General features: G+C 38.2%; 1 protein-coding gene and 1 long non-coding RNA gene across 5 annotated transcripts in view; one reads left to right on the top strand and one right to left on the bottom strand.

The window, feature by feature from the left end:
• Positions 1-27,284, bottom strand: part of Vav3 (vav guanine nucleotide exchange factor 3) — a 342,484-nt gene that overhangs the window by 27,725 nt on the left and 287,475 nt on the right. For 2 of the 3 annotated variants that reach the window (XM_017590775.3, NM_001191714.1), the window contains exons 21-23: positions 10,656-10,721; positions 6,061-6,095; positions 33-149 (exon numbers count right to left, since the gene is read on the bottom strand). In XM_017590775.3, the coding sequence (XP_017446264.1) occupies positions 33-149; positions 6,061-6,095; positions 10,656-10,721 (218 nt within the window). Of the gene's footprint in view, positions 1-32; positions 150-6,060; positions 6,096-10,655; positions 10,722-27,284 lie in introns of those variants that run through there. The other variant, XM_063281659.1, reaches the window with a different exon arrangement.
• LOC120100919 (uncharacterized) lies at positions 15,675-22,106 on the top strand. Of its 2 annotated transcripts, none has more exons than XR_010064386.1 (2): positions 15,675-15,782; positions 18,606-22,106. It is a non-coding gene; the product is annotated as an uncharacterized LOC120100919 (long non-coding RNA). The 2 variants fall into 2 exon arrangements; XR_010064387.1 differs by having other exon boundaries at positions 15,677-15,782; positions 16,171-22,106.

Below are 27,284 nucleotides of genomic sequence, written 5' to 3'. Positions count from 1 at the left end.
ATCTATTTCTACAAAAGCACTGTCCTACTTACTTAATGCTAATTGCATATTCTCCAGACTCTTTGGTCCTGAGCCTTACAAGGTAAGTGCTATTCACCCTGTTAATAAGTTCAGTTTCTGCCTGCAATCTTTCCATTGGGCCAGCATACCTGTGAAAAGACAGAAAAATTAGAGGAATGTATCTGAAAAGAGAGGTTAAATATAAGTCTTTATCGTGGCTTTATGTGTATGCTAATTACATTGCTTTACATAATAATTTGGGAAAATCTCTTTAATATGTCTAAACAGAAATATGGTACAATGTTAACATCAGCAAAATGGACAATGTCTAAAGAGCCAGCGAGCACCAGTAAACATGAGATAAGTGGAAGAGACGAAGACAAAGAGAGTCAGAAGTTTAGGAATGGACAGGAAGAAGAGTTATGGGGGCATAGTCCTGCATAAGACACAGACACACACACACACACACACACACACACACACACACACACGGACGGGGAGAGAGAGAGAGAGAGAGAGAGAGACAGAGAGAGAGAGAGAGACAGAGAGACAGAGAGAGAGAGACAGAGACAGAGAGAGAGAGACAGAGACAGAGAGAGACAGAGACACACACACACACACACACACACAGACACACACAGAGTCTTTAAGACTTCACCTTTCCTATGTATGCTATCAAATCTTTTTGAAATCATCTTTATGAAGTGACTGAAATAATTTCAATTACTGTAAACTAATTATTATTTAGATGTGAGATTAGTTATCTCAGTTCATGATTTTGATAGGCAAATTTCTAAAGAAACAAACAATGATAAAGGAATCATTTTCCAAGCAGAAATTTTCAAAACCAGAGTTCAAGTTTCCCTAGACCATGTGGGCCTTAAGCACAACCATAACTCCATCAAAACAATAATGATCATAGTAAAATATCGAAACTCTGAATTAAATTATTCTTGCATGACTGCTCACATCAAATATAAGTACTCCACATGGCAAGGATCAAAGAACAATACAAATTAAACAATAGAACAATAGAAATTAAAAGGAAACTACATTTGAACTGACTCTCCTTAAGCAAAGCATCTGACTCACATATCAAATCCTAAACTCAATATAAATGTATGCTCTAATCTATAATATTTATTTAAAATGTACACATTAGACATTTAACAAAAGTTCATGGACTTGGATATAGGCAGTCTTGGACCAGGCATAAAGGGAAGTTAGTGGCATTTTGTATCAGTGACACATTTTTAGGGCAGTCATGATGACCTATGACCTATTGAGATCTAGCACAGTCTGCTACGTGCTTACCTCATCTGCTTTATCTTTCCTAATGCCTGCATCTCTACTCGCATCCTTCTGGATGTAGGGCTTGTCAGTCTCCTGACCGTAAGATCCCTCATACACTGTGCTCTTGTGTGAACACACACTTCTATCAACACAGTTGATTTGCTGTCTAGGTTTAGAAAGTCTTCCTGTGTATCCATCTTGAAGGCTCTCCTGTGTGTGCATGCAACCCTCACTTCATCTTTCTGACTACATATAGAGAGGTGTGTGTGTGTGTGTGTGTGTGTGTGTGTGTGTTGAACTAATTAAAGTATAGTTTAAAAGCAATGAAAAGCAGCAGTCTATCATTTGAGCATTCTGCTCCAAGTCCTGGATTGAATATTTTGAATTTTTCTTTATTTCTACATAGATATTTTAAATAACTGTGTTTATGCTACGATTCATTGACTTCTAACTCTAGGCATGAACAAGAAAAGCCAATTCTCTCCTGATATAAGCTTTGTCAGAGACCATTGTCTTTCCGTAACATCTGTAAACACAAGGCATCGTCCAGCACATTTTGAGCAGTGCAGGAGTTTTAAAGTATTTGACTTGTAAAAAGGTAAGCATGAGAGTTTGTGTGGGTTGTTTTCCATGGTTCTCTCTACCAATGCATTTTCAATGGTGTATATTCTACTTGTAAAGTTCTCACCCTTACCAATGGTTTCTGCGTTCCCCACTCTCCCAAACTACCCAATTCTTTCTGCCCTCTAAGCCTGCTGTTCAACTCCTGGATTGTACAATTTTTTTCTTTACTTGGGGTTAATAATTAATCCTTAGTTTTTCTACAAATGGAGTATAATATGTAACATTTTAAAGAACAACACTTATGTAAATATTTCATTTTACCCAACACTTAATTTGTTGTTTTATTTGGGTAGAGAACTCCAAGTGAGAAAAGATTTTGCCTCTTAAATATTAAATGGCATTACATTGTTATCTTCTAGCTTTCAATTGATTTCATTCTAATTTCTGACTCATTTGATGTGACTGGATATTTTCTCCCTTGGAAGCTTTCAGATTATTTTATCTATTAGAAAATTTTAATGAGGGGTTGGGGATTTAGCTCAGTGGTAGAGCGCTTGCCTAGCAAGCGCAAGGCACTGGGTTCGGTCCCCAGCTTCAAAAAAAAAAAAGAAAATTTTAATGAAAATGTACATTTTTTAATGCTTTCAGCAGTCTCTCTAAAAAGGTAGACATGGCTTCGAACTCTGGGAAATATTGTATTATTTCTTTAATAATTGATGCCCTTGGGCACGCGCGCGTGTGTATGTGTGTGTGTGTGTGTGTGTGTGTGTGTGTGTGTGTGTGTCTTTCTGGGTTTCTTATAAGTTGAAAACTAGCCAACATTCATGTCAATTATCTAATTTTAAAAACATTTCTCCTATTATTTTTTTCTTTGATGTTTTTGACATTTTTTTCAAACATATATTCCCAAGCTTCTCTACCACTTAGTCTATACAAGCCTTGCAATTCTTAGATCATTCCCTTACAAAAGGTTTGTTCTGTACTTGAAGTTTTCCCTCAGATGCCTGCTTTCTCTTTATTGTTAGTTCATGCATAAGGAAGCAGAATCTAGGAATGAGGGTCCTGTGTGTGCAGGTCCAAAAGTACCACTGGGCAGAAGTCTGCTCATTTGGCAAAAATCTGATAATTGGGCTGGGAACCATCCAAATGTTAGTGGTTTGGATTTTTTACTTAATTCATTCAGTTTTTTTAAAAATAAAACAGTTCTCTAAACTAATTTTTGCATTTAAGGAAAGGGTGTAGTGTGAGAAAAACTAATCCCACGTCAGATCTAAGCTTTATGAAGGCAATAGGGTTTACACCTTGGATTTAAAGATTTCTTTAGTCTGAGTTGTTTTCAGAATGGAATCTCCACAGCCACTGCTGGCCTAACCTTTCCAAGATGAAACCCTGTATGTTTCTGTTTCCCAATGTAGTACACATAACAACACTGTCTCTTGGCAGAGTGTAAACAGCCAGGTTATTTGACTACAGGGAAAAGGCGACAGGGACCTTGGCATCTACCACATTCAGTCTTGCAAAGGGCTCCCAATCCTCAGTCAGATCTCATCCCAACATTTCATACATCTCACACATAAAGCATGGGCAACTGGAAGCAGCCCTGTTGATTTACTCTTTTATTCCATGGTCTCTAGAAGTAATATTCACGTGGTGGGATCAACCTACTTTAAAGATGAAAATGATTAACAAAATAAATGGGTGATGATGGGTCTCATATTTCTAAAATTCAAAGTTTTCATGAGTGGTTGATGATTTTGTTCCCATGTTCAAGATATTTCACATGAAACTATCCACTTAATTTGAATGAACTGTCTGGGGTGTTCAAGGAAAGAAAATTCAATCTAAGGTTTTTACAGTGTGATGTCTTTGTTAATTCCTGTATTTAAGGTGTTTCCAGTGTTTGGGCATCTTGATTTGTTTTAATCATTAGGAATAATGTTATCCTGTTTATACTTCCCACAGAACTTTACATACTGAGAAGAATGACTTAGAAAAAGCAGAAAGTACAAACTTGCCTGCCCTCTTACATCTGGACAGTTTGCAGGTACCTGACCATGTTATTTAATAAAACCCATGTGGTTGGTGACATTATTATTTATCTCTAAAATTACAAACTTTTCAGTCATAAAATCTAGTGGCATGAAAAATAAACTTTCACTTCTGTTATTAACTTGGTTTTAAGTCTACAGTAACAAAAATCTCAAAATTGTCTTCAGAGATATTAAAATGTAGCAAAGACTCCCAATTTGATTACAGTTTCTTTGTCAGGTTCAGTGCCAAAGCTAGGAAGAGTACGGCAGAGAGTGTAGGCAGTGACAAGGAAGGCGGAACTGACAGGTGCAAAGCAGCGAGAGGTCTGAGGACAGCTCCATCCAGTAGAAAGTGTCCTGGCCTTTTCTTCAAACTGGCAATAGACCAAAGTAATCATGAATATATGTGTACATATATGTGTGTATATATGTGTGTGTGTGTGTGTGTGTGTAATAGTATAGTATATACATATGTATATATATATACTTAATATACATATAAATATCTCAAATATAGATAGATAGATAGATAGATAGATAGATAGATAGATAGATAGATGATAGATAGATGATAGATGATAGATAGATGATAGATAGATAGATAGATAGATAGATAGATAGATAGATAGATAGATAGATAGATAGATGAGTGCTACCCATATTTGCAAACTGAATTGTCCTATATGCCCTCAAGACACCACACTCATGTTTGCATTCAAATGACATATGTGGGAACATAGACAAATATCAGGGAAAAGAGGTTTATTCATCTTCAGAGAAGTCAAACACAAATCCAGGGAAACACGTGCAGCCCAGTACACGGCTGAGCTTTTGTATTTTGAGGGGTAAGAGAGCAATGTAACACAGGCACCACATGGAGGCTTCGGTCTACAGCCCGCTGGTCATACTGACTTCACCCTCTCTCCACAGGTACTGATAATGACCACATCTTCCATGCAGGAAGTTTGGGGAAATTTTTATTACATGTGAAAACACATTTATTCAGGACAAATGGAAATTGGAAATGGCTTATAACCTCATGTCTACTGTGAAATAAAATATGTAAAGTGGTAAGTGCATATAAAATACTCAGCATATACTGCTTATTATGATCTAATGAAATCCTAACTATTCTGCTTCTTATGTTCTTATGTATAGCTTAAACTTGAAAATAATAATAATAATAAAAATAATAATAATAATAATAATAATAATAATAATAATAATAAGCATCACTGACCATTGCCATCTTTGATTCTGCTCCCTCCTCAACAAGCCTCTCATGGTAAATATGCTTCATCTTCACCTGCTGTACTTCTAATTGAAACATTGCCTCAGAAGTTGAGAGAGCCCATAAGGCTCATGACATAAACTAAAGGTCACACTTCTGAGAGAAGAGAACCTTCGAAGTTTCTCAAGGGCCCCTTTCCAGAAGTCTAAGAAGGAGTAAGCAGCTGCTGGGAGAGGGAGACTTAATAGCTGAACTACAAGGAGGAGATTCTCAGACCATTAAGCTGGGCCCAGCACTGCCACATTTATAAGAGGTAACCTGGGTTGAGGTGGGATTTTCACTGATATGGATGCTTTTATGCCATCCCTGTTCCTTGTAACCCCTGCTTGAAATGCCAGAAAAACTGAGCTGGACAGTGGTCAATCACTGTTTTAGTCTGTTATGGCCTCCCTTTCTGTGATGAGTGGACGTGTGTGTTCATCTTCCTTAGTAAAATATGTCACACAACAAGACCCAAGTCAGATATGGTTATACCTTATTCCAGCAACCTACACTGCTGGAAACTACAATTTTAGATACCATCCTTTCGAGGTAATTCTTGGTTTTAGATACTATAATTATTTTTTTTCTTCTCTGCTTCTTGAGCTTTTTACCTTTCCAAAATGGGAGCTACATCATGATATTCCCCATTTCCTTCTGTGTCTGTTATAGACATTTATGGTCCAGTGCACTCACACGCACACACCGACAAACACCATTAACCAATCATGATACAGAATGGCTCACAGTCTACAAATTCATTATGGTGTTGTGTTACATGGGAATCTACCTTTAGCCAGGACAAATGGAAATGGAACATGGTTTACAACCACCCATTTAAGGTGTCCTCGAGCTAGGAGTACGGTATTTCAACTTAGCAACATAAACATTTTTAATACTTACCAGGGTTGGCAAGAATAATCTACTGGTTTAGGTACCTAGGACATAAAAAGGAAAAAATAGATTAAGTTTACTTAAGGGTAGCTTTTAGAAATCAATCATTAATTCAGTTGAGCTGAGTCAGCCCAATAAAACCCATAAGGAGCACAGGCCCAGGACTACCCGTTGGCGAGTCTGCACAGAATGAATCATGTCAGCTAAGTAGAAAATAATTCATTTTGCTTTATTTCATTCTTCCATGCATTTTTTCTGCTATACCTTCAAGGGAGGAAGAGATAGCAGAAAAATATGAACTAGAAACTTTCAACATTTACTACAAGACAGTCCAATCCTGCCTAGAAAGCTAAAATGAAAATATTATTAGGGAAACCAAATAGCACTTCCCTTCCCCAAGACAAACAAACAAACAATCAAACAAAAGAAGACGTGAGAAGTAAACCGTAGACACCGGGTGTAGACACTCTTTTGTAACACAAAGTCTAAACTCCAATTTTAAGATCTTCCCACAGGAAAACATTTTATCTGTTAAAAAAAATCATGAAAAATATCCATACTTTCCTATTTTTATAGAGAGACTTGCACTAGTGAAAATATTACATCTTATGTGCAAATGAAGAAAGCATCAAGCTGGTGGCAGCAACGAGAAAATGAAGAAAGCCAAAGAATGTACAGCAGCAGCCAAAACCACACAATAAAACGTAGCACAGAAGATGTGGCCATTTCCAAGCTGTTGAGGAAAAGGTAGAATATCGATTGTCTGCTTTGAGTTTGAAAACCCTTCATGAATCAGCCAACTTTTGACAGGTTCCATGATGTCCCTGGCTCTTTTACATTAGATGAGAGGAACAAGGAAGGAAGAGAGGAGTGAGAAGGGCCTCTGCACATTTCACCTTTGTCTGGAAAAGGATATATATCAGAGAACTGAGGAGTGACATATAATATCACAACAGAAGAGCCACTGAGGCTATCCCATCCCCGAGTTCCCCAGAGGAGCCTTTGCTTCCTCGGTGGGCACTGCTGTTCCATTTCACTTTCTGTTGCTGTACAAAAAACACTGACAAACAGACAAACAGAAAACTAAGAGGAGGAAATCATAATTATCTTGTACTTCCAGATCTTAATCCATTACTTAGGAAAGTTGAGGCAGGAGCTCAAGGTAGAGCTTGAGGCAGAAACCAAAGCTTGCTGGTTGCTTTCTGGTCCATGCTTAGCTAGCTCTTTGACATAACCCAGATCCATCTACACAGGGATGGTGCTGCCCACAGCCAATAATACAACCACTTTCTCACCTCAGATCTCTATAAACACGAGAATCCCATCATTCCCACAAAGCATGAGTCTGGTCTCAAAGCAGGAAGTTAACTGGTTAAATTCTAACTTTAGATGGTTTTCTGGGATAAGCAGCTAATGGTTTCTCAGTTAACTTCTTTTAGCCCAAGCTGAGGAGATTCCCAGCTTCACTACTCAAACAGGGCTTTCAAGTTTATACACAAAACTTGAGGTTTCTCCCTTCTAGGACTCCATCTTTTCTAAGATTTTTCTCTCATGACGGCTTTGGTGCTTCAAACTCCATACTCTGGTTCTTCAAAGCAGAGAAGTTTATAGTTTCTGTCTTAAGATTAGCCATGTTGAATGAATGCTATAGCCCCATGACCGTATTCAAGCCAGGCAACTCGAGAGCACTCCCAGTACCACACGTCAACCTTTTCGCTAGCTAGGAGCCTCAGACAGCTTTTCGTTACTGTTTAGTATTTAATGATTTTCATTATATTGGTTACCTGGGAACCTCTAAAATGATAGGTAGTCCCAGGCTATCAGCAGAAGTGTGTTCCTTCCAATAACTGCTGTTTTTAGCACTGAATCCAATTATCAATGCTTTTTGTAGGCATTTGCCTTTTCTCTCAAGTTGGACTTAATGTCATCTTTAATATCTTGAAGTTTCATTAAAATATATCTAATTGTTAATTAATTTTAAATTACTTATCTTGATTTTTAAAATTAGTTTTACTGTAAAAATCTGGAAAGTTCTTGTCGATGACTTATTTGAAATTGCTTTTCTACATTATCTTTACTCTCTTCAGTTTGCTACATTTGAATCTTATCATTTCGTTCTGCTACAGTTTTCCATTTCCATCTCTCTGGAATCATTTTAGAAACTTCTTCAGATTTCTCTTCCAATTTTCTACTCAACCATGTTGGATAGGCCATCTAATACACTCATTAAGATTTTTGCTTCAATTACTACATTCGAGTCTTTTACAGACAAGCCCAGACAATCATATAGTGTGATAATCTCCTCTCCTCTCCAGTTTAGTTTTCAGCTTTATTAAATATAATATTTGATTTAAATATCAAGTCATGTATCCGCTACATGAATAAAACTCTATATTAAGGCAGTCCATTTCCTCATCAGTTGGACCATTCCAAACAGTGGATTTATATCCCCTGGAGGTTTTATCTGTAACAGCCCTTTGAGGGAAGAGAGCTCATGGGACTTCCAGCCCTACATGGATGACTTTTACACTTAAGTTTAGAAATCATTAAAGGGAGATCACTGTCTTTTTTACTAATCTATACCAGAACTAAGACTGACAGAAGTATTTCTTCAGTGGGATAGAGTTCTATTGGAACATGCCCTAACAACTGCCGGATTCACATTTATGGAAGTTTAAATCGTGTTGTAGTCCAGGTTTGTCTCTAATCACTCTGGTGCCTCATCTATGTTCAGCATTTTGTGTCCCGACCTGGAGGTTCCCACTGGCGTGCCTCAGAACTAACACACACAAAGCAATACATGTTCAGCTCTGAATAGAATTCACAGCACTACAAAGGGACCCCTGATTCCCAGCTTATACCACCATCAAGCGGATGCAATCTTCAAGCTCATGAAACCCTTTCCCCGCTTCAATCTGTTTACTTTGTTTCATTCAGGTTGTCCTATAGCTAGAAGATGCATCTATAATTCCATTCCATAAGCATCTCACTTTAGAAGCTACTTATTAACTTTAAGTATAAGAGCATTCACATTTAGCGGGTTGTTTTATTCCTGATTATGCATTACTGTACAACTCTTTACAGTCTTAAAATATCCGTATATGGTTCTCTTCTTTTTTTGGGAGGGTTTACGATAAGATTCTATGAGCCGATTTCATTTGCTAATTATCTGTATGCATCAAAGGATCCACATTTGCTTTTCTATCCTTTTGTTCATGCATTCAACAGATTTAAATACATTTTATGCCAGACTATTTTTAAACAAAACTTCTAAAACCCATGCAAGATGTTGTAAACAGAAAATAGGGCTTCGTATATTAAATGCTTATTAGGGTTCCCAAATGTCTGAAAGTTAAAATCTCTTGCCACTTGCTGTTATGTAAACATTGCTGCTTATATTTGTACCTGTGAGATTTAACCTATCTATCTGTAGCAAAGAGAACAGCAAATATTTTTTTTAAAAAATCTCTGCTTTTCAAAAATAATTAAGCTTGGATAAATGGTGTAAGCTTACATTCCCAAATTAAAGGTGACAGATATTATACTTGTAATATCAAAAAGACTGTGCAGTTGAGAAATATAGGAGTCATGGGAATGTAACAAGAAAGATTATTTAAGAATTTTGAGGGCATTTTCCATCAAGTAATCATATTAGTAAAGAAATTTCATCACATTGTATTCATTAACTTTAAGACTGTGAGACAAATTATGATATTAACATAATGCCACTCCACATAGAAATAAATCAACACCACAAAGCATCAGAGAATACATTTTCTGGATATTTACCCATATTATTTGAGTAATAGTCATTTGGTAGTTTGAATAACAATGGCCCCCACAGTCCCATAGGGAGTGGCTATGAGGAGGTGTGGCCTTGTTGGAGGAAGTGTGTCTCAGTCTGTTCCTGTTGCCTGCTGATCCAGATGTAGAACTCTTAGCTCCTTCTCCAGCACCACATCTGCCTGCATGCTGAGATGCTTCCTGCCTTGATAATGGACTACACCTCTGGAACGGTAAGCCAGCTCCTATTAAATGCTTTCTTTTATAAGAGTTGCCATGGTCATGGTGTCTCTTCACAGCAATAAAACTCTAAGATAGTCATTCATTCCCCATTTTCAGAAAATTTCATTATGATATTAAATAAACAGAAAAGACATTCTAAAGCATGGAAAATGTATTCAGACACCTGGTTGAAGAATGTGTGAGCTTTTTGTTCTCTACTATGCTTTCAAAGAAGCCCAGTTGAAGCATAATGACTCCCTGTAACCTGAGTGACCAGGAGTAGGTTGGATCATTTACCCTCAGTGAGGAAAGAAAAACTTGCTCAGTAATGTACACTGTGGCTTTGGGTTACTTTTCCTAAAGACTTTTAAACAATTTTGTAAACGCTAAGTTATATTCCATCCTGCATATCCTTTCTTGACATTTGAAGTATGTTTCAGCACAAATTAAAGTATGTTCCATGAGGTTATACGCATGTAAGTCCTACGAAAATATTAACAAAACCAATGAGCATATAGGCAGTCAATATTCCCTTGCACAATTGATCATAGTAACAAAGGTAAAATAAAATGAGACGGAAATGAAATATGAGAACTTACACATGGAGATGGCTTGACAGCATCGCTTGGGAAAAATCCAACCTCTCCTGAAGCTAAGTTTCGTCCCTATGTAAGAAAAAGGAAACACTGTTGAGCATGAAATGATAAAGCCATGCTATTGTTTACACCATGTCGTTCAACTGAGGATCCTCAGGGTTGTTTGCCTGCATTTAGAACTCAGCATCAGTTCGTGGGCCCAGAGGAAGCAAAGGCAGAGACATGTTTTCTCCACTGTTGAACTTTTCCACGTGGTTCCCACTTATGGTTATAAAATAACAGGTCTCGGACCTCCCTATGGCATTTTATATAATGAGTGTGCGTTATATAGTATATGTATATATGGAGTGTGTAATGTCACAAAACAGAAATGGTGGAAGTAAGTCCATTGAATTGGATAGCTTATGAGCATGCATTGACAGAAACATTTAAAAAAATCTTTTTCTATTTTAGTACCAAGTTGACTACAGGAAATTGATGAACAGAAACAAGTCATCCTGATGCAAGAGACTATAGCTTCGTAAGAAATATTTTCTGCACAAACTAGGACCATTTTAAGGTAAATAGTAGCAACCAATAATCATGCCAGGATAAAAGGTCTAAGTTGTGATTATTTCACATCTCAGTGATGGCAAGCACACGCAGAAAGCCCATCAACAGTCATATATGGGCCATTCCCTCGCTTTACACCTTTGTCTGCTAATGGGCCAGACCCAAAAAGGGAGACTGCGGCTGAGCTCTCCTCCTGATAGATGTCTGTTGGCATGTTGATTGAAGCCTTGCATATTGAGGGAAGGCCATGGAAGCCTTGGACAACATGAACTGCTAGAAGTTCAACAGCACAGTCATGAACAGCAATGGAAAAATAGCAGAGCTGCAGTAGTCGTACATAGGTGGTAACAAGATTCAATTTCTGAGTTGTGACTAACATGCTGAAAAAATGCACCAACATTAAAACACACGAGAGATTTGAGGCTCCGGGGAATGCGGAGGCCTGGCAGGGTGTGGGGGTGTGTGGGGAGTGGGGACATCCTCTTGGAGATGGGGGAGGTAAGGAATATTGGGAGGGAAGAACGGGAGGGGGGATAATGACCAGACTTTTAAAGAAAGATGAAATATAATAATACTAATAAAAAGAATGTCTCTTAATGAAATGCCATAGCAGTACAGTTATATTTGTAAAAGGATCACACAAGTTCCTTAAGGCAGAGACATGAGAGCCACTGTGGCCTATCTTAACAGATGAATGAGGTTAGAGTTCCTTTCTACTCCTGTAAGACATTAGTCTTAGTTCTGGGGTATGCATGCTATATTCATTGATTTCCATTTGAAATCAATAGTCACCCTGTAACATTTGGAGGATTCAAAACAAAGCAGTGTGTAGGCAGGATGTCTTTGGCTCCTCGGTGGTTGTGTGTGGGATGCACATTGGTAATTCATTAATACTAATGGGTGGAGCAGCTGCCAATCCCCTACACATGGACGGTACTGCAGGCTGTAACTAAGAAATAAACCACCCTCCAAGGCACTTAATGTGGTGCCTCTGAGGACTTTACTAACCCTGATGAAAGACGTAAATCTGAGTTTTCTTCTTTTATTCTTATATGAGAATTTTATTCTGGGTGAAATAATCAGCTTGACATCTTTTTTATGTCTATTACAAATGCCAGACATAGAGGATAATCTTGTACTTATGTTCCTGTCTGGTATTTGTTCTGCGAGTCCTTTAACATGTTCAAGGTCAACTTGAAAACATTCCTGCTTTGCACGGTGTGTCACCTGATATGTCGTACACTATCTTTGTATGCGTCTATTCTGCAGGGAACCGTGCATCATGTGATGGGACTTTGTAAATTTAACATTACCAGATGAGTCTTTTTTTACGAAATACTTCCTTTGGAAAGGACCCGAGAAAATAGGTCAAGAATTGCATATGTGGAGAGTAGAGGCGCCTTTTTGACTCATTAAATAAATTGAAGCAGACACAAAATATTAAACTATAATTTATACAATAACAATTCCCTCATTTCTGAAAGGCAGGTTGCTACTGTAGAAAACATTAAATTGAAATGACTGACGACTTTCTCAGATATTCCTAATTATCACAAATACATATGCATAGTCAAGTTCTTACTCATTCCTAACTGACCTGGGGTTTTAAGTATTCCTCATTGTTCTTTAAAAGAGTGTACAGTGGATCATAATGAACTTAAGCTATTTTAGATTTGCCAGTAGAAATAAACCTGTAATCTACCTGTAGAGAGAAAAGCATTAATGCTTGCCAGGATGCCAGAGCTAAAACTGCATTTTTAAACCCACAGACAAGTAAGGCTTAACATGACTGAAGATGTCCTCTGAAAATCTTAATCGTAAATTGCTTGGCTTCCAACTTTGTGGGGGGGGAAAGGGGAACAAATTGCTTTAAGAAAAATACCAAATCTCTTCCCTGTGGCTCATTTATCCCCCTAATACTATCTGGATTGGAGCTTTAATGCACTCCCGGAAGCGTTCAGAATGATTTGAAACAGATTTGGAAAGCCAAATGTAAAAAGGCTAGATTAATGGTTATTTATGAAAGGTGAGAGATTCTCCCCCATTGCAGTATCCTAAACACTCAGAACATATGCATGACGGTGCTGTGAGACTACTGAGCAGTTTATCTCACATGGCTAGTGACCAGAGCAACTGCCCTGCCCAGTCCTGTCTGCACTATCCGAAATAAACAGCTCGAGCCCTGCGGGGAGAACATATAGAAAGGCCATGAATTATTAAAATATAGGTAAATAAACAGAAATTAGTTTCTTGAATGGACAGGTAGGTAGAAATTAGATATTAAGTAGGTTAATAGATAATAAAATAACTGTGAGCACTATTTTTATAATCATTCTGATGAACTTTGTAAAGACAAGTAATGAAACAAGTGCCCCAATAATGAGAGGGGAAGTGATCAGAAAAGTGAACAGTCAGAAACTGGCATCCACTAAAAGGTGATCTGTGGTTACAGCTGTGGCTATATTGTAACTGCCACATTCTGTGAGACGTATGTCTAAGCTAGTTCTTAAAATATATAGAAAGGTAGTGTTCTAGGAAGGGTCACCAGAATGGCTCGCTTTGTTTTCTAGTCTACTGTAAAAAGCTGCAGAGCCATAGGCAAGACACCATGGTACGCAATAACGACAACAACATTCCCCACAAGTACCTCATCAGGGCGTTTTAAAGATTGAAGAGTTAAAATGTATGGAAGCCACTTGAAGGTGCCATGTAGTCGTTTTCTCTCTTATCTGCAATATTGTTTTCAATTATTCTCAAATTATTCTTTTAAATTTTCACTGTTTAATAAAACAGAAATCGATGCATAACCCCATTATCCACTTGTGTCCAGGCAAAGATACTAATCCACAAATAACGTGGACTTTCATCATCACGTTCATTTTAATGGCCAGTCTATGTCCTCGAGAGGCTGGTGCTTTACACTGAGGCTTTATTGTAAGCAAGCATTTTCACCAGTCAGTGCCTACTAAACAGCTATTTCCCTGCCCACGCACACCGGCAGGTGCCAGACACCATTGTGCAGAGTTAAGTACTTACTGGGCATGATGAAGACCTCCAGAGTCTACATGTACACACACAGAAGAACAACACAAAAGCTGCCCATTTTGGCTAATGTACAAATTTTTAAAAGCTCCTGAAATGAAATAAAGACTTGAAATTCCTATTTCTGATGCTGCTACTTCTACATAAAGAGCAATTTATAGTTCTGCCAGACTTCATCCATGGGCGCCATCTTTGAAATCATACCTATTTTCAATTTATATAGGCTGATCATTGGATCCAGTCATCAAAATATATGGCAAAGACCTCAATGATAGCTGATAGTTCTTCTAATTTATACAAAATTGTTTGTTTTTACTCCATCTCTCCAATTTTGGCTGATGAGAGTAGAAAAAAACAGTTAAAATCAAAGGTTGTAAAATATATACTAAGAAAAGAAAAAAAAGCCTACTATAAAACTAGAAGCTGCATTGCTATACTTGTTAGATGGGAAAGGAGCATAATGGTTGTATATTCTCCCTGCTATATTGGAGAAACGTCTACAGCAAGGTCCCTGTATTTCTCCGACAAGAACGGGAGCTCCCGGCATGTTATTTGTACGTTGAGGTGTTGCTTCCAACTCTCACTGGATAATATGTACATGGTGCAATTCTGACTCACGCTCTCCCGACAGTGTTAGATTTTTTTCTTGCAGAATAAACAAGAAGTTCTTTGATGAAAGAAAACTAGTCAGCGAACTAAATCCAAAGAGATGAACCAAAATTCAAGTAGTTGCTTGATCCAAAAATCTGCAAGGTTTGGCCACATTTCAGAAAGCACCCTACTCGGAGAGAAGCTATGTAAAGCCCAAGTTCATCTCGGCACAACAGAGGCCCAAAGAAATGTGTCATTTCTTTTTTCCTTTCTAATTATGGCCAACGAGAAATAAGGTTTTTTTTTTTTAACCTTGGTTATTCTAATCAGAAGTAAGCACAAAGGAAATGGTCTAAGTGCTGGCTTTGTGTGTTCAATGTTCATGCAACATTGGGCACTTTTAAAGGCATTATTTTCTACTTCGAGCAGAATTAGTGTTTTGATGAAAAGTTTGATGTTTCAATGCAGACACTGCATTGTGCCAGGCATGTGAGGAATATAAATAAATAGACAGGGTCACTGTTCAAGGATCGCTTGATAATGTCGCCTTGTCAATGTCTTTTCCACTTTGGCTACATTGTCATAGATTTCTATGGGCTTTCAGATCACAACGAACTTATACAGTAATAATTGGTTGTGATTAGAGCATTTGGAATCTGGTTGTCTGTTCCTGGCCTTCTGATTTTAAATAAGTCACTCAGTTTTTCTCAGTTTCCATATCCTCCTCCACGAAGTAAGAGAATAGGCCAAAGGATTCCCCAGCTCTCCAGTACTAGGCACCTCCTACAAGTTCTACTGTTTCCTAGTGAGCTATTATTGCCCCCACAGTGTTAGAATCTAAAACTTGTTGACTGGTGATGGTAGAGATCAGTAATTTAACCTGATAGCATTTACCGACAGAAGATAAGAACTTCTTTTCTTACTTTCATGTTGACTAATTATGAAGTAAGTATTTACTGAAGGGTGTGGGATTGGCTTGCTAGGAAATAGATATGATCACCACTTTTTTAGGAATTTGAGTCCTGAATAACTAAAATTCAGTATATTACAAATTCATAAACCATTTAGTCCAATATCTGAAGGGAGTGTGCATGTTCAGGCTCTACTGAACTACATACAGTATTCAATCAAGGCTCATACCAGAGGCCATTCCAGACTGACAGCCCACTGAGTGTACTTTTTGATTGACATAGTCTTTCAGAAATTGTACCAGAATGTAGCTTACATGGCAGTAACATAACAGAAGAAAAGGACAACAGAATTTCTCAGAACTTTATCCCGATTTCTAATTTAAAAAAAAAGTATAGCACTAAACATGTGAATTTCTACTTAGGTGGCGGTAGCTTCCTCAAATTGCAAGCTAATCTATGCTTTCTCCTGCACAAAATTCAATAATGTAAGTAGAAAGGCAAGTAAGAAAACTAACCAACAGTGTCCATCTCCGGAGTTAACAATTAGGACCTCACCCACTGTGTCAGGAGCTCTGCCAACTCCCACAATACAGTGTGTACGCTTGGAAACACTCCCACCAGCCCCGTTTATGATCTATTCAATCAAAGCCAGTTGGCAATTACCCAGGGAAAGTGTTTCTTACAAGCCTTTACTAATGTCTATTATCTTCTGTAATCATCTCTCTGGGGCCTTCCTTGCTCTATTACAGTCATACGCTGCCTACTTCTCCTTTCCTGTAATTAGGGATCATGATGCTCTCAGGGTCAAAATACTCGATATTTTGAGGCAAATACCTGTCAAAATAAAGGTCTGGTGATTATAGGATATACTGACCAGCTAAGAATAGCTTTGTATCCACACACTTACAAGTTCAATTTTGCCTTGATGGCTTCATCTCATTCTCTACAAGGGCTGGGAGACAATGCAGAAATACAGGTGAACTGAGGGACTTAACACAGGTTCCCACACTCAGCAGGGGTGCTGCATGACCAGACCTGAGTCTTGGGTTTCATGAAGAAATGTCTTCATGGCAGGAACCTGACTTGAGAAAAATACCGGTCAGTGCCGGAAGATGCTGACTCTAGTTTACAACATCAAAGAAATGAGTTGGATTTATTTTGAATTTAGGAATCTGTTTTCTTAACAGCAAGGATCTGGCAATGTTTATAAACAATTCTTTAATGTTCTATTTGCCTCTGACGAGGACACAGATGGACACTTGAATTTTAGATCAACAGAGAAAACACACAGTTTTGGAACATATTCTTAGAGCTACTATTCTTTTGTGTTCTAAAACCATTAGGAAAGTGTAGTCTTAATCCTTTGCAGTAACTTCCAGAGTTGCAGGGAGGAAAGTTCAACTCCTCCCTTCTCCCTGCCTGCACCTCCCTCATCCCTCCTGATCAAAGACTGTGGTAAGTTCTCTTTGAGCCAAGTTTCTGGAAACTGTTGACTCAGCACCATGCCGCTCTTGAGCTTCCAGTCTTGAGGCATTCTAGGCCGAGTGGAAAGGACTCCTGGTCTCTACCCACACTGGACTTACATCTGCCACTCCCCACAGAATTTATCATTTTCTCTTTTCCACAGGATCACAAGGGAAAAAGGGCTAAAGAAAATTTAGGAGTCAATAGTAGGTATGTGGAGGGCAAAACATCTCCAAAAGCCCACATTGCCAATGCGACTCTTTATGCAAATTGAACATGAGGAATATGAAATTTAGATTAAGAAATGAAAATTTCAGATAATCATTTTTCTACTTCTGGTAAATGAAGTACATTCTTCAAAAGTGTTAATCATTACAGAGACATACAATTTTTCTCCCTTTCAATTCCTTTTCAGGTTTGCTGCCTATGAACCTCATAAAACCCCCATGAGTCACTGAAAAGTTAATATTCCCATTTCATAGATGAGGATTGTAAGAGAACTCTCTCACAAAAACGAATCCTTTAGTGCTCTTTCAAGTGACATAAAGTATAACTCGGAGGTAATGATGACTTTGAAAATGTATGAGAAACAAATGCTGGATAGAGCATCTCTGAATATTTATTCTAGACACGTTTTCTGAGCTCTGGAAACAGATAAAAATGATGCTTCTCATCTTTCAGGGGTTCTCTAGCCAGGCCAATCAGGATGCAGTGTGGTAGTTGTGTGTTTCGAAAACTATTTTTAAATAAGAAAAGACTGGAGAAAATGACCCTGGTATGGGGCTCAGAGGGTAAAGGTTTCAGCTAAGAAAATGGGACAGGCTGAAGATGACGGTGGGGGCTCAAATATCTAGGCTGAAGGTTTGAGAAAGCATGTGTCTCATGAAGAAGATCATCCCAGGCAATTCTTTTTTTTTTTTACTTATTTTTTATTTCCTTACCTTAGTAGGAAGAAAATACATGTTTGGCCAAATCCAGCATGGCCAGTTCACAACCCCTTAATACTAGGTTTTTCTGCTACTGGCTTCATGTGAAATGAATGTTTCATTTGACTTGGAACTCCCGAACCACAGAAGGTTTTTATTTTATTTTTATTTGTTTGTATTCTCTCTCTCTCTCCTCTCTCTCTCTCTCTCTCTCTCTCTCTCTCTCTCTCTCTCTCTCTCTCTCTCTGTGTGTGTTTGCGTGTGTGTGTGTGTGTGTGTGTGTGTGTGTGTGTGTGTGTGTGTGTGTGTGTGTGTGTGTAATCTCCCACTGAGGCACACTGCAAATAAAAACACAAGGTAAAACATAAAACCAACAAAAACTTTTCTCAGGAACATACATAAACCAATAACTTTTACCTCTCAGTTCTCTACCAAAGTAACTGCCCCTTCGAAATTCATTTTCCTAGGTGTTAGAAATATAAAATGAATCTCTCCAAAAGGAAGACGATAAGATTGCCAAGTTTGCCTAACACACAACCTTGAGACTGAAAGAACAGAGGAGACCTTGATTTTAATTTGGCAACTTGCACCCGATAAAAGAGGAGACAATAAGCTTTAAAACAGCAACAACGAAACCCACAGCTCTCAATGTGACTAATCGGAACTTGTGTAAAAACACTTTTACTCCTTAAAATAAGGATCACATAGTTGTATGGTTTGCAGCTGTGAAGTATCACGACTATTTTCTACGTTATTTAATTTTCATCGTGGATAAAAATACATATTTTTGGCACTGATTGCAATTCTGTACTTATAATTGCTTTTTGGTTCCAATTAGCTCACAAAATTCCCCCAGTGGCACATTTGGGTATTCATAAATGACAATGGAGCAAATAAAACCCCATGATCTAGGACAGAGGATCCTCAGAGCTTTTAGTCTAAGAAGAAAACGGGGTTGGGGATTTAGCTCAGTGGTAGAGCGCTTGCCTAGCAAGCGCAAGGCCCTGGGTTCGGTCCCCAGCTCCGAAAAAAAAAAAAAGAAAAAAGAAAAGAAGAAAACACATGGGGAGTACTGTATTATAGCAGAAATCAGAGATGGTACATTTCCTTGCCTCCTCTCTTCTCACCTCCCCCCCCGCCTTTCTTCCCCTCTTTCTCCTGCCTCCCTACCTCTTCCCTTCCCTCCCTCCAGCTTCCTCTGATTTCTGATAAGTATAATCTGTATAGTTTCTGGGAAAACATTTCTCAGACGAAAAAGGCCAGCCCACCATGAATGACTCTCTGTCTTTACATATCGTATTACTTAAAAGCAACATGTTGTCACCCGTGAGATGGTGTGAACAGAAATGTTCTGGGTGTTGTTAGCCAACAGCCAGGCCTTACACCTGCATCAGGAAATGCAGCCCTAAGTGGCCAGTTTCCTACTTGCTATGCATTTCATTTGAAGACAATTTTATATAGCTTTCAAGAAAAAAAAAGGAAAGACAAAGGAAGAAAGAAGGCGCTGCCAAAATGAATCCCTTAGAATGGGAGACAGAACAGCATGCATTTTCACAGCTCAATTGACAATTCATTGTTTGAAAGACGTTATAATGAAAATGCGGAGAGCCCACTTACTTCAATAGAAATTACTGTTGTGATCATAAGAATACGCAGGAGACTAATATCTATTCAAAGACGCAGAGTCCCCGATCCATCCTGGAGGGTAATTTGTATGCTCTGGGCATGGTGTGTGTTGAAAACATGACAGTCTACAATGAGATCTGACTTTCTGCATTAATGAGTGAAGTGACTCACTTGAAAGAGAAAGCAGTTGAGAAAGCAAAATTTCTTGAAAATGTACAAATAGGCCAAAGCTCTTAACGAGTACAAAAGTCCTTTTAAAAGTTCAAATGCAAATTCATTGTCGGTAAGTACTTCAGACTTTAATCTACAGGCTAAACTCTGTGAGTGTTTTTCAAAATAGAATTTCCAAAACCTCTTAGCAAAAAACCCTCAAAACAATGCATTCTTTATCCTGACCATTCAGATCATGAGGATTAGAAACTGGAGGGGTTGTTTCTGGTCTTTCCAATATGAAACACACTGGGAAACACTGTAGGTAATTTTTATGTTATTTGGATGGATGACTAAATAGGTGGACAGACTAACAGGTCTGTCTAATTGGCTGGGTACTGTTTAGTGACTACAATACAATATTATTGATTTATTTTACAGTGACCACTGTCACTTCCACTTTCTGTGTAATTAAACTGGAGACTTTGGACTTCTCTGTTTTTCGGCCATCACACTGGTAGGTGTCAGCCGATAAAACTCAGCCCATGAAACTTGGATTTCCTAAATTCTAACATAGGAAATGAAAAACACTCAACTTGCTTCTCGAGTGCTAATTATGTGTAATCTCCAATGAGATGGGATAAGATACCAGAAGAGGTGTTTGAAACTATACTCTTGAAGCAATGTTAAAATGCAATCCCTTAGAGGAACTCACACGGTGAAGGGTGCAAGCCACTAACTATATGTTCTCTACGAGCAGCAAAATGGACAAAGTATGTAAACGGAGACCCTGTAAACATATGCACACATGGAGAGCTTTAAAACAACCCAATCTTTATATCTGAGAACCAACAAGGAGGAAATACCCTACTGTTGTGCTTATTAAATAAAACATGAAATTAAACTGGCCGGTTTTCTACTGTGAACCTTCCATATGTCCAGTCGGTAACACGAAAGTTTATTTATTCATGACAGCCTACTTGAGGACTTTGCAACATCTTTAGTCATGCTTTAAAAATACAGAAAACAAATATGTCAATTTCAGTCTGAGGTATGGGGCAAGTGTAATTTTATTATATGCTGATAGTTCGAAAACACTCCCCTTATTTAGTATCTATCATAGCCAAAGTAATTGAGTCCATTGGAACACCTTGGCTTTTTGGCAATGAATAATAGGTTGGTTTTCAACCAATGAGCACATAATGAGCTGTACGTAGTGCCAGAATTACCATGGAATCTTACCAAGTTGATCATGTACTCAGTGGCTCACATACAATTGATTTGGGACTTAATGCAACCCTGGATTCAAACCAGGCCCACTGTATCCTGATCTTTGGGAATAGGGCTGTATGTTGGTATTATAAAGCCCCCCACCAGTGATTTTGATCAGTTTTATGAATACTACTCTTGTCTGTCCACCTCATGTGATACCTAGAATTTAGCTACACAGTAATTAAAAGCCATTATCCAAGCCATACAGCTATTTGGCCCCAAGTAAATGACTTTACTCCAGGATTTGTCACACTGCTTCTGTTCGTTGCAGTAACTCCAGCTAAATACCCTTTAAATGATTTAGAGGTTACTCATAAGGCAATGCTGGCACATGCTATATCTAAGCCAGAAACTCTAGGTGAATTTTTAACATAGGCCTGACAATGTAAACCTATTACTAGTTGGCAGCAAGCATGAAAGATTCCTCTAAAAATAAGAGATCTAATGTCAAACCAACGAGAGTTCATACTGGGGCATGAAGGTGTCTGATCAGTGAATTCAGAGCTAGCACTCAATGCATAATTGCTACCTGGAATAAGTGTGCTAACTGTTCCTCTCTATTCTAAGCGTTAACCACTCTTCTTCCTAACCATTATATCTGCATTCCGCTAAGAAAAAGTCATAGAGACGTTTTGTCATTCAGTGCTTCTGCTCATTTATCTTGCGACTCTCTTTGAGTATTTCCAATGCCTTTTTAGCACCACACCAGAAAATCTTCACACATCTAGACAGCTAAAGAGAAAATGAGAATTAATAGCAATTTTCTTTTTGCCTAGGCTGAAAAAAAACCCAGAAGGCTGTACAATATAGCAAGATGAGTAAGTATGAGCCCAAAGGGAACAAAGCATGAATTGTCATATTTTTCGAGATAGTGTGCTGTAGGGGACAAAATAAATAAAGAAATAAAAGTCTGTGAATATTATGAAAACTATTGAAAGTCTCGCTTACACCTACTGTTCTGCAAAAAAAGAACTAATAAAAATTAAAAAGTGTAATTAAGTTTTATGTATTTAAAGTATCAGAAAAATAGGAAACAGAGAGCTTGGTTAGGAAGACATTATATGTAGAGTTCTTTCTTCAACCAAGTTAAATGCTGGCAGGCACATACTGGGAAGGCTCCTAGGAGTCCTGCTGAGCCAGCCCCATGGTCTCCAACTGTGGTCTCAAGCATACCACTGCTCACATTACTACTTATATGCCTCAATAGCTCCAATATTTTGTGCTTAGCTTGACTATTTTCTATTGATATCTCGAGAATGAGAAATTGACTGGCTTTTAAAATCCCCAAGGGCAGCTTAGAAAGTAAGTTTATTCTTAGCACTGCTCAGACAAATCCCAGAGTGTCTTTTGTCTGTTGCCCCTGTTACCTGGGTGTTCTCTAGTGAACTCTCTCAGAGCTATGTGCTTAAACCAATGCAAAGCGTCAGAAGGAACTGCACCAGCTCTGGATATAAAGCTTCAGATCTGACAGGCTTCTGCCTTTGCATTTCCAGCAGGCAGCCGGACCCTGAGACCACTATGGTGAACAGAAGTTTCAAAAGTTCCAGAGCAGGTATCTATAGTCTACAGCCTCCACAAAGTTCCTGACAGGGTCAGTCCCGACTGTCCACCCTGAGATTCTAACCACGGCAGGCCTTCAGTTTTCTTCAAAAGTGTGTTAATATCAAACATGGCAGGAGAGTCATCTTATTAACCCTAGAACATTCTAAGAACCCACAAATCATCATTTTGCGAAAACAGACTGGAATACTGTCAAAGACTTCATGACACTGAAGTAAATACATTTCAGTCAGCATAAAGAAGCTTGTAGCTCTAGCCATAAACACCATCAAGCTTGTTAGGGTAGCACGAGCTTTTTCAGTAGTGAGAGGATCTCAGAAGACAGCACAGTATGAAAGTTAAGGGCCTAGACTCTGGATCAAGAATTTCTAGGTCTGATTCCCAGTTCTACCCAGTAACTATGCAACTTCAGCCCAGTTACTCAACTTCTCAGTAGTTTTGACTGCTATATATGAAATAAATATTATAATAGCAATTGGGTTTTTTCAGAATTTTCACTGCTAATACATGTGTTACTGTATATAAAATATTCTTATAAATCCACTTTGTATCCAAAAACCTGTATAATAAATGTGAGTTGATGGTGGTTTTTGTTGTCACTATTATAAGTGTTTTTTTAATGCCAACTTCTGCCTGATAACAGGGGTTGAAGTAAGGTAGTAGACAGGATAATAAAACTATCATTGATAGGGCTTTTAGTAAAATGCCATAAAGTAGCAGGCAGAAGCACATGGAGATTTTTCTAGTTGCATTTTTGTGTTACTGTGATAATATCCCATAAAAAGCAATTTCGTTTTATAATTATAGAGGCTATAGTGTATCATTGTAGGAAACTCAGAGTAGGAACTTCAAAGATCTGTCATATCATATCTACAAACAAGAGCAGTGAGAGACAGATGCATGCTTGCTCGCTTTTAGCTTGCACTGAACCATTTGATTTCCTCACTCTTAACCAATTCACAAACCCCATGACCAGGAGATGGTGCTCCCAACAGTGGGATGGGTTCCCATATATAAATTAACTTAATCAAGACAATCCCCCAAAGATATGCCCACAGACCAACTCAATCTAAACAACCCCTCATGGCAACTCTCTTGCCAGGTGATTCCATGTTGTGTCGAGTTGACAATTAAAGGAAATCACCACAAGGATGATGAGGGCTTAGTTAACAGAGTTAGATGGGAGAATGACAAGCTAAGAAGTCAGCAAAGCAGCAAGATTGCAGCGCTGAATCTGTGGTCCATACACACTTCTGTTAAGAAACAGAAGTGTGAGCACTGTTTGGACAGAAAGACATTAGTGGATTACATAATCATATCTGAATTTTGCAGGGGTATGAAAGATGGCTGTGGTAGGCAAATTCTATCAGCAAGGATAGCAATTAAAGATAATCCCAGACGTCACATGGCACAAAAGTAAGGGCAAGTGTCATGATTTGAGCAAAAATTTTACGATGGATGTGGAAAAGAAAAAAAATACATCGAGGGTGATTTAGAAGCTAAATATAGAGGAACTGAGGAGCAAGTTATAGAGGGGAAAGTAGGAGGCAGGATAGAATCTACAAAAGTATAAGACTTGAGTCTAGGAGGGTGGATAGATTGGGTGATTATGTCACCAGTCAATAAGGATATATAACATTTAAGCAATATTATCAATTAGTTTGACCTAAATGATATTTTAGGATATTCTATTGCATATAAATATAATAAACATCCTTTGGCCGTCCATACAGAACGTTTGTCAAGATCTATCATTTTCTGGGCCATAAGACAATTCTTAACTAATTTAACATGGTAAAGCCATACAATCTATATTATCCTGTGAAGTGAAATTAAATTAGAAATTAAGAACATAGGAAAGATAGGTATTTTAACCTGTTTAACCTGACTTTCATATTATGTCATACAGACATAAATAGGAAGATCACAGGTTGTCACTCATAGGAGTAATTTTTATGGTTTTAGATACCAATGGGAAAGAGCAATGGTCTTTTTAGTCAAAGAGGTTAAGAACATTTGGAAAATCCCCTAATACTTGATAACCAAATAGTATATTTCCTAACTTCCCAGAAGAAAACCAAGTAGAAGGTATTCTGAGCTGACTGGAAGTTGAAACGGAGTACACCAGAGTCTAAGAAGGCAGCCAAAACTGTATTTAGAGCTTGTAGTGCTCTCTACCTGGGTTAGAAAAATAAGATCAAGTGAAATAAACAAATCGATAACCATATGTGTTACCCTAAGAACCTAAAAGCAAACTAAACTCTAATAATTAAGCCCAAAATGAAGAGAAGAAATTAAGAAAAACGTCAGGAGCAGAAATCAATGATGAGAGGAAAGGAAAGAGAGAAGCCAAGGACCACAGTCTGCTTCCGTGTTGAGAATAGTAGATATCAGAGTCATCTACTGAGAATCAGCCAGGAGAGAATCCAAGGAGGAAAGGGCAGGGGTAGACAGAAGTGACTATAGAGGCTACATCAACAACTCATATTCTGAACAGCAGGCAATTAAATTTAATCACAGACAAAGTGCACAAATTCTTAGAAAGAGACCAACTATCTTAACTCAGTAAAGAAGAATCAGGTAAGAGCAGGCAGCTGTTTACTAGAGAAACAGATATATTAGAGAGATTTAGTTTGGACTGGAATAAATTGTCCTACTTCCTGGGTGACATTATACTCAGTAGTAAAGAACTTGATTCATTTCCCTCAGATCAGCAAAATAGCAATGACTTTCTCGTCACTATCAATTCACACTGTACAGACGTAGCCATTGCTGCAAAGTAAGAGAAATCATTTCAAAGGATCTAGACTGGAAAGGAGGAAGCAAACATAGTTGTTTATTTAAAACCTCTGATGGGGTATGGTGAAGAAAACTCTAGCAGAAATTAAGAGTAGTTACAGGATAAAAAAGCTCGATGTAGAAAAAGTTCCTCGTAGTCCGGAGAGGTGACTCAGTGTGGAATAGCTCTTGGTTGCACATGCTTGGGGATCTGAGCTCAAATCCTAAGAACCCAGGTAGCAAGCAGGACATGCTCCTGCCTATCTGTGACCCCAGCACTGTGGGAGCTGGAGACAAGATGACCGATGTGAGTCACTGGCTGCCAGTCTAGCTCCAGGTTCAGTGAAAGACCGTGTCTCAAGGGAACACAGCACAGTGTGACACAACAGGAGACTGTTTTTTTCCCTGTGGCCTCCATTAGCATGAAGTAGCTCAGCAACCTACATATGCACATATGTGTACACACACACACACACACACACACACACACTATACTAAAACACCATACAAAAAGATAACATAATATTTTTAAAAAGTACAAACATCTGAAAGCAGAACCATGGTGACCTTAGGGTAGAAACTGGAAGAACATCATCAATGAACATAAAACTCACTTGATATTGGTAGTGCATGTGTTTATTACCTTAACTATAGTGATCTAACACAGAGGTGGGCAGGGGAGGAGGAGGGAGAGATATGCACATGTCAAAAGTTAAAAATTATACATTTTAAATGTGTATGGTTTATCATATACCTCCAAGCTGCTCTTCTGTTTTCTACATAGCAGTATTGATGAAGGTGAAGCATAGGTTTTTGTAGGGTACTAGACTGTGGCTAGAACAAGAGCAGAAGCATCTCAGTGCAGACTGAGCACAGACTAGTTCCGTGATGACTTTAGCTTTGAGTGTAAGAGACAAAGAAGGTGAGGGAATAGGGGAACCTGACAAACTAGGCAAAAAACTGAGTTATGTGTTTTGAAACATGGAGAGTGTGCACATATAAATGTGCTAAGACTAGATGCCAGTAGAGGAGGAAGTAGAAATTTTAGGACAGAACATTCAAGAAGGAATCTTGAATAAGGGGGACATTGTAGGTACAAATGAAGATGTTTTGTGTCTAAGTGCATGGATATGAATCAACACACTTAATTTGGAATTTTTTTCTCTTCCCATTCTGGGGAGGATGAGCAATAAGAGGAGAAAAATATACTTGGGAAAAATGTTCAGATTTCAGGAAAGCCATTGGCTACCACAGTTGAAATGAAGGTGGAGATCAGTATTAGATCTAAGTAGTAAAACAGTTACAAATATGCATGTTTGTGTGCACAGTGGGCGATTTCGTCCTATGGTCCTTCTCTGTTTCCTTTCCCTTTAACCATGAACAAATTTCACTCACCTGCTATTCTTCCTACTGAAACCCCCTCTCCTCCCATTATCTTCAATGTACAAATAGTTAAACCATTCTTCAACTTTACTGGTAAATGTTTCTACACGTATAAGAAAACGCAGATTCTCTCAAGGAACTACAACATTCTGGTAGCCAGCTCTATAAAATCTTAGTGCTATACCATATTTATCACAACAAAAATGCCTAAATCAGAGGTAGGCTCATTAGCAAAATGGGATTTCATCACTAACAAATATCAACAAAATCAATTACTTCTTACATTTCAGATATTGTATTAATACTACTTAGAGGCCTCTAGGATGAGTCCCAGGGACCGTGGGTGTACAAAGTCAAACAGAGCCCCAAATGACCAC

Source organism: Rattus norvegicus, chromosome 2 (assembly GCF_036323735.1).
Source record: "Rattus norvegicus strain BN/NHsdMcwi chromosome 2, GRCr8, whole genome shotgun sequence".
Taxonomy (NCBI): Eukaryota; Metazoa; Chordata; class Mammalia; order Rodentia; family Muridae; genus Rattus; species Rattus norvegicus.
Note: the sequence above shows the minus strand (reverse complement) of the source record. Positions and strands in the feature narration are given on the sequence as shown.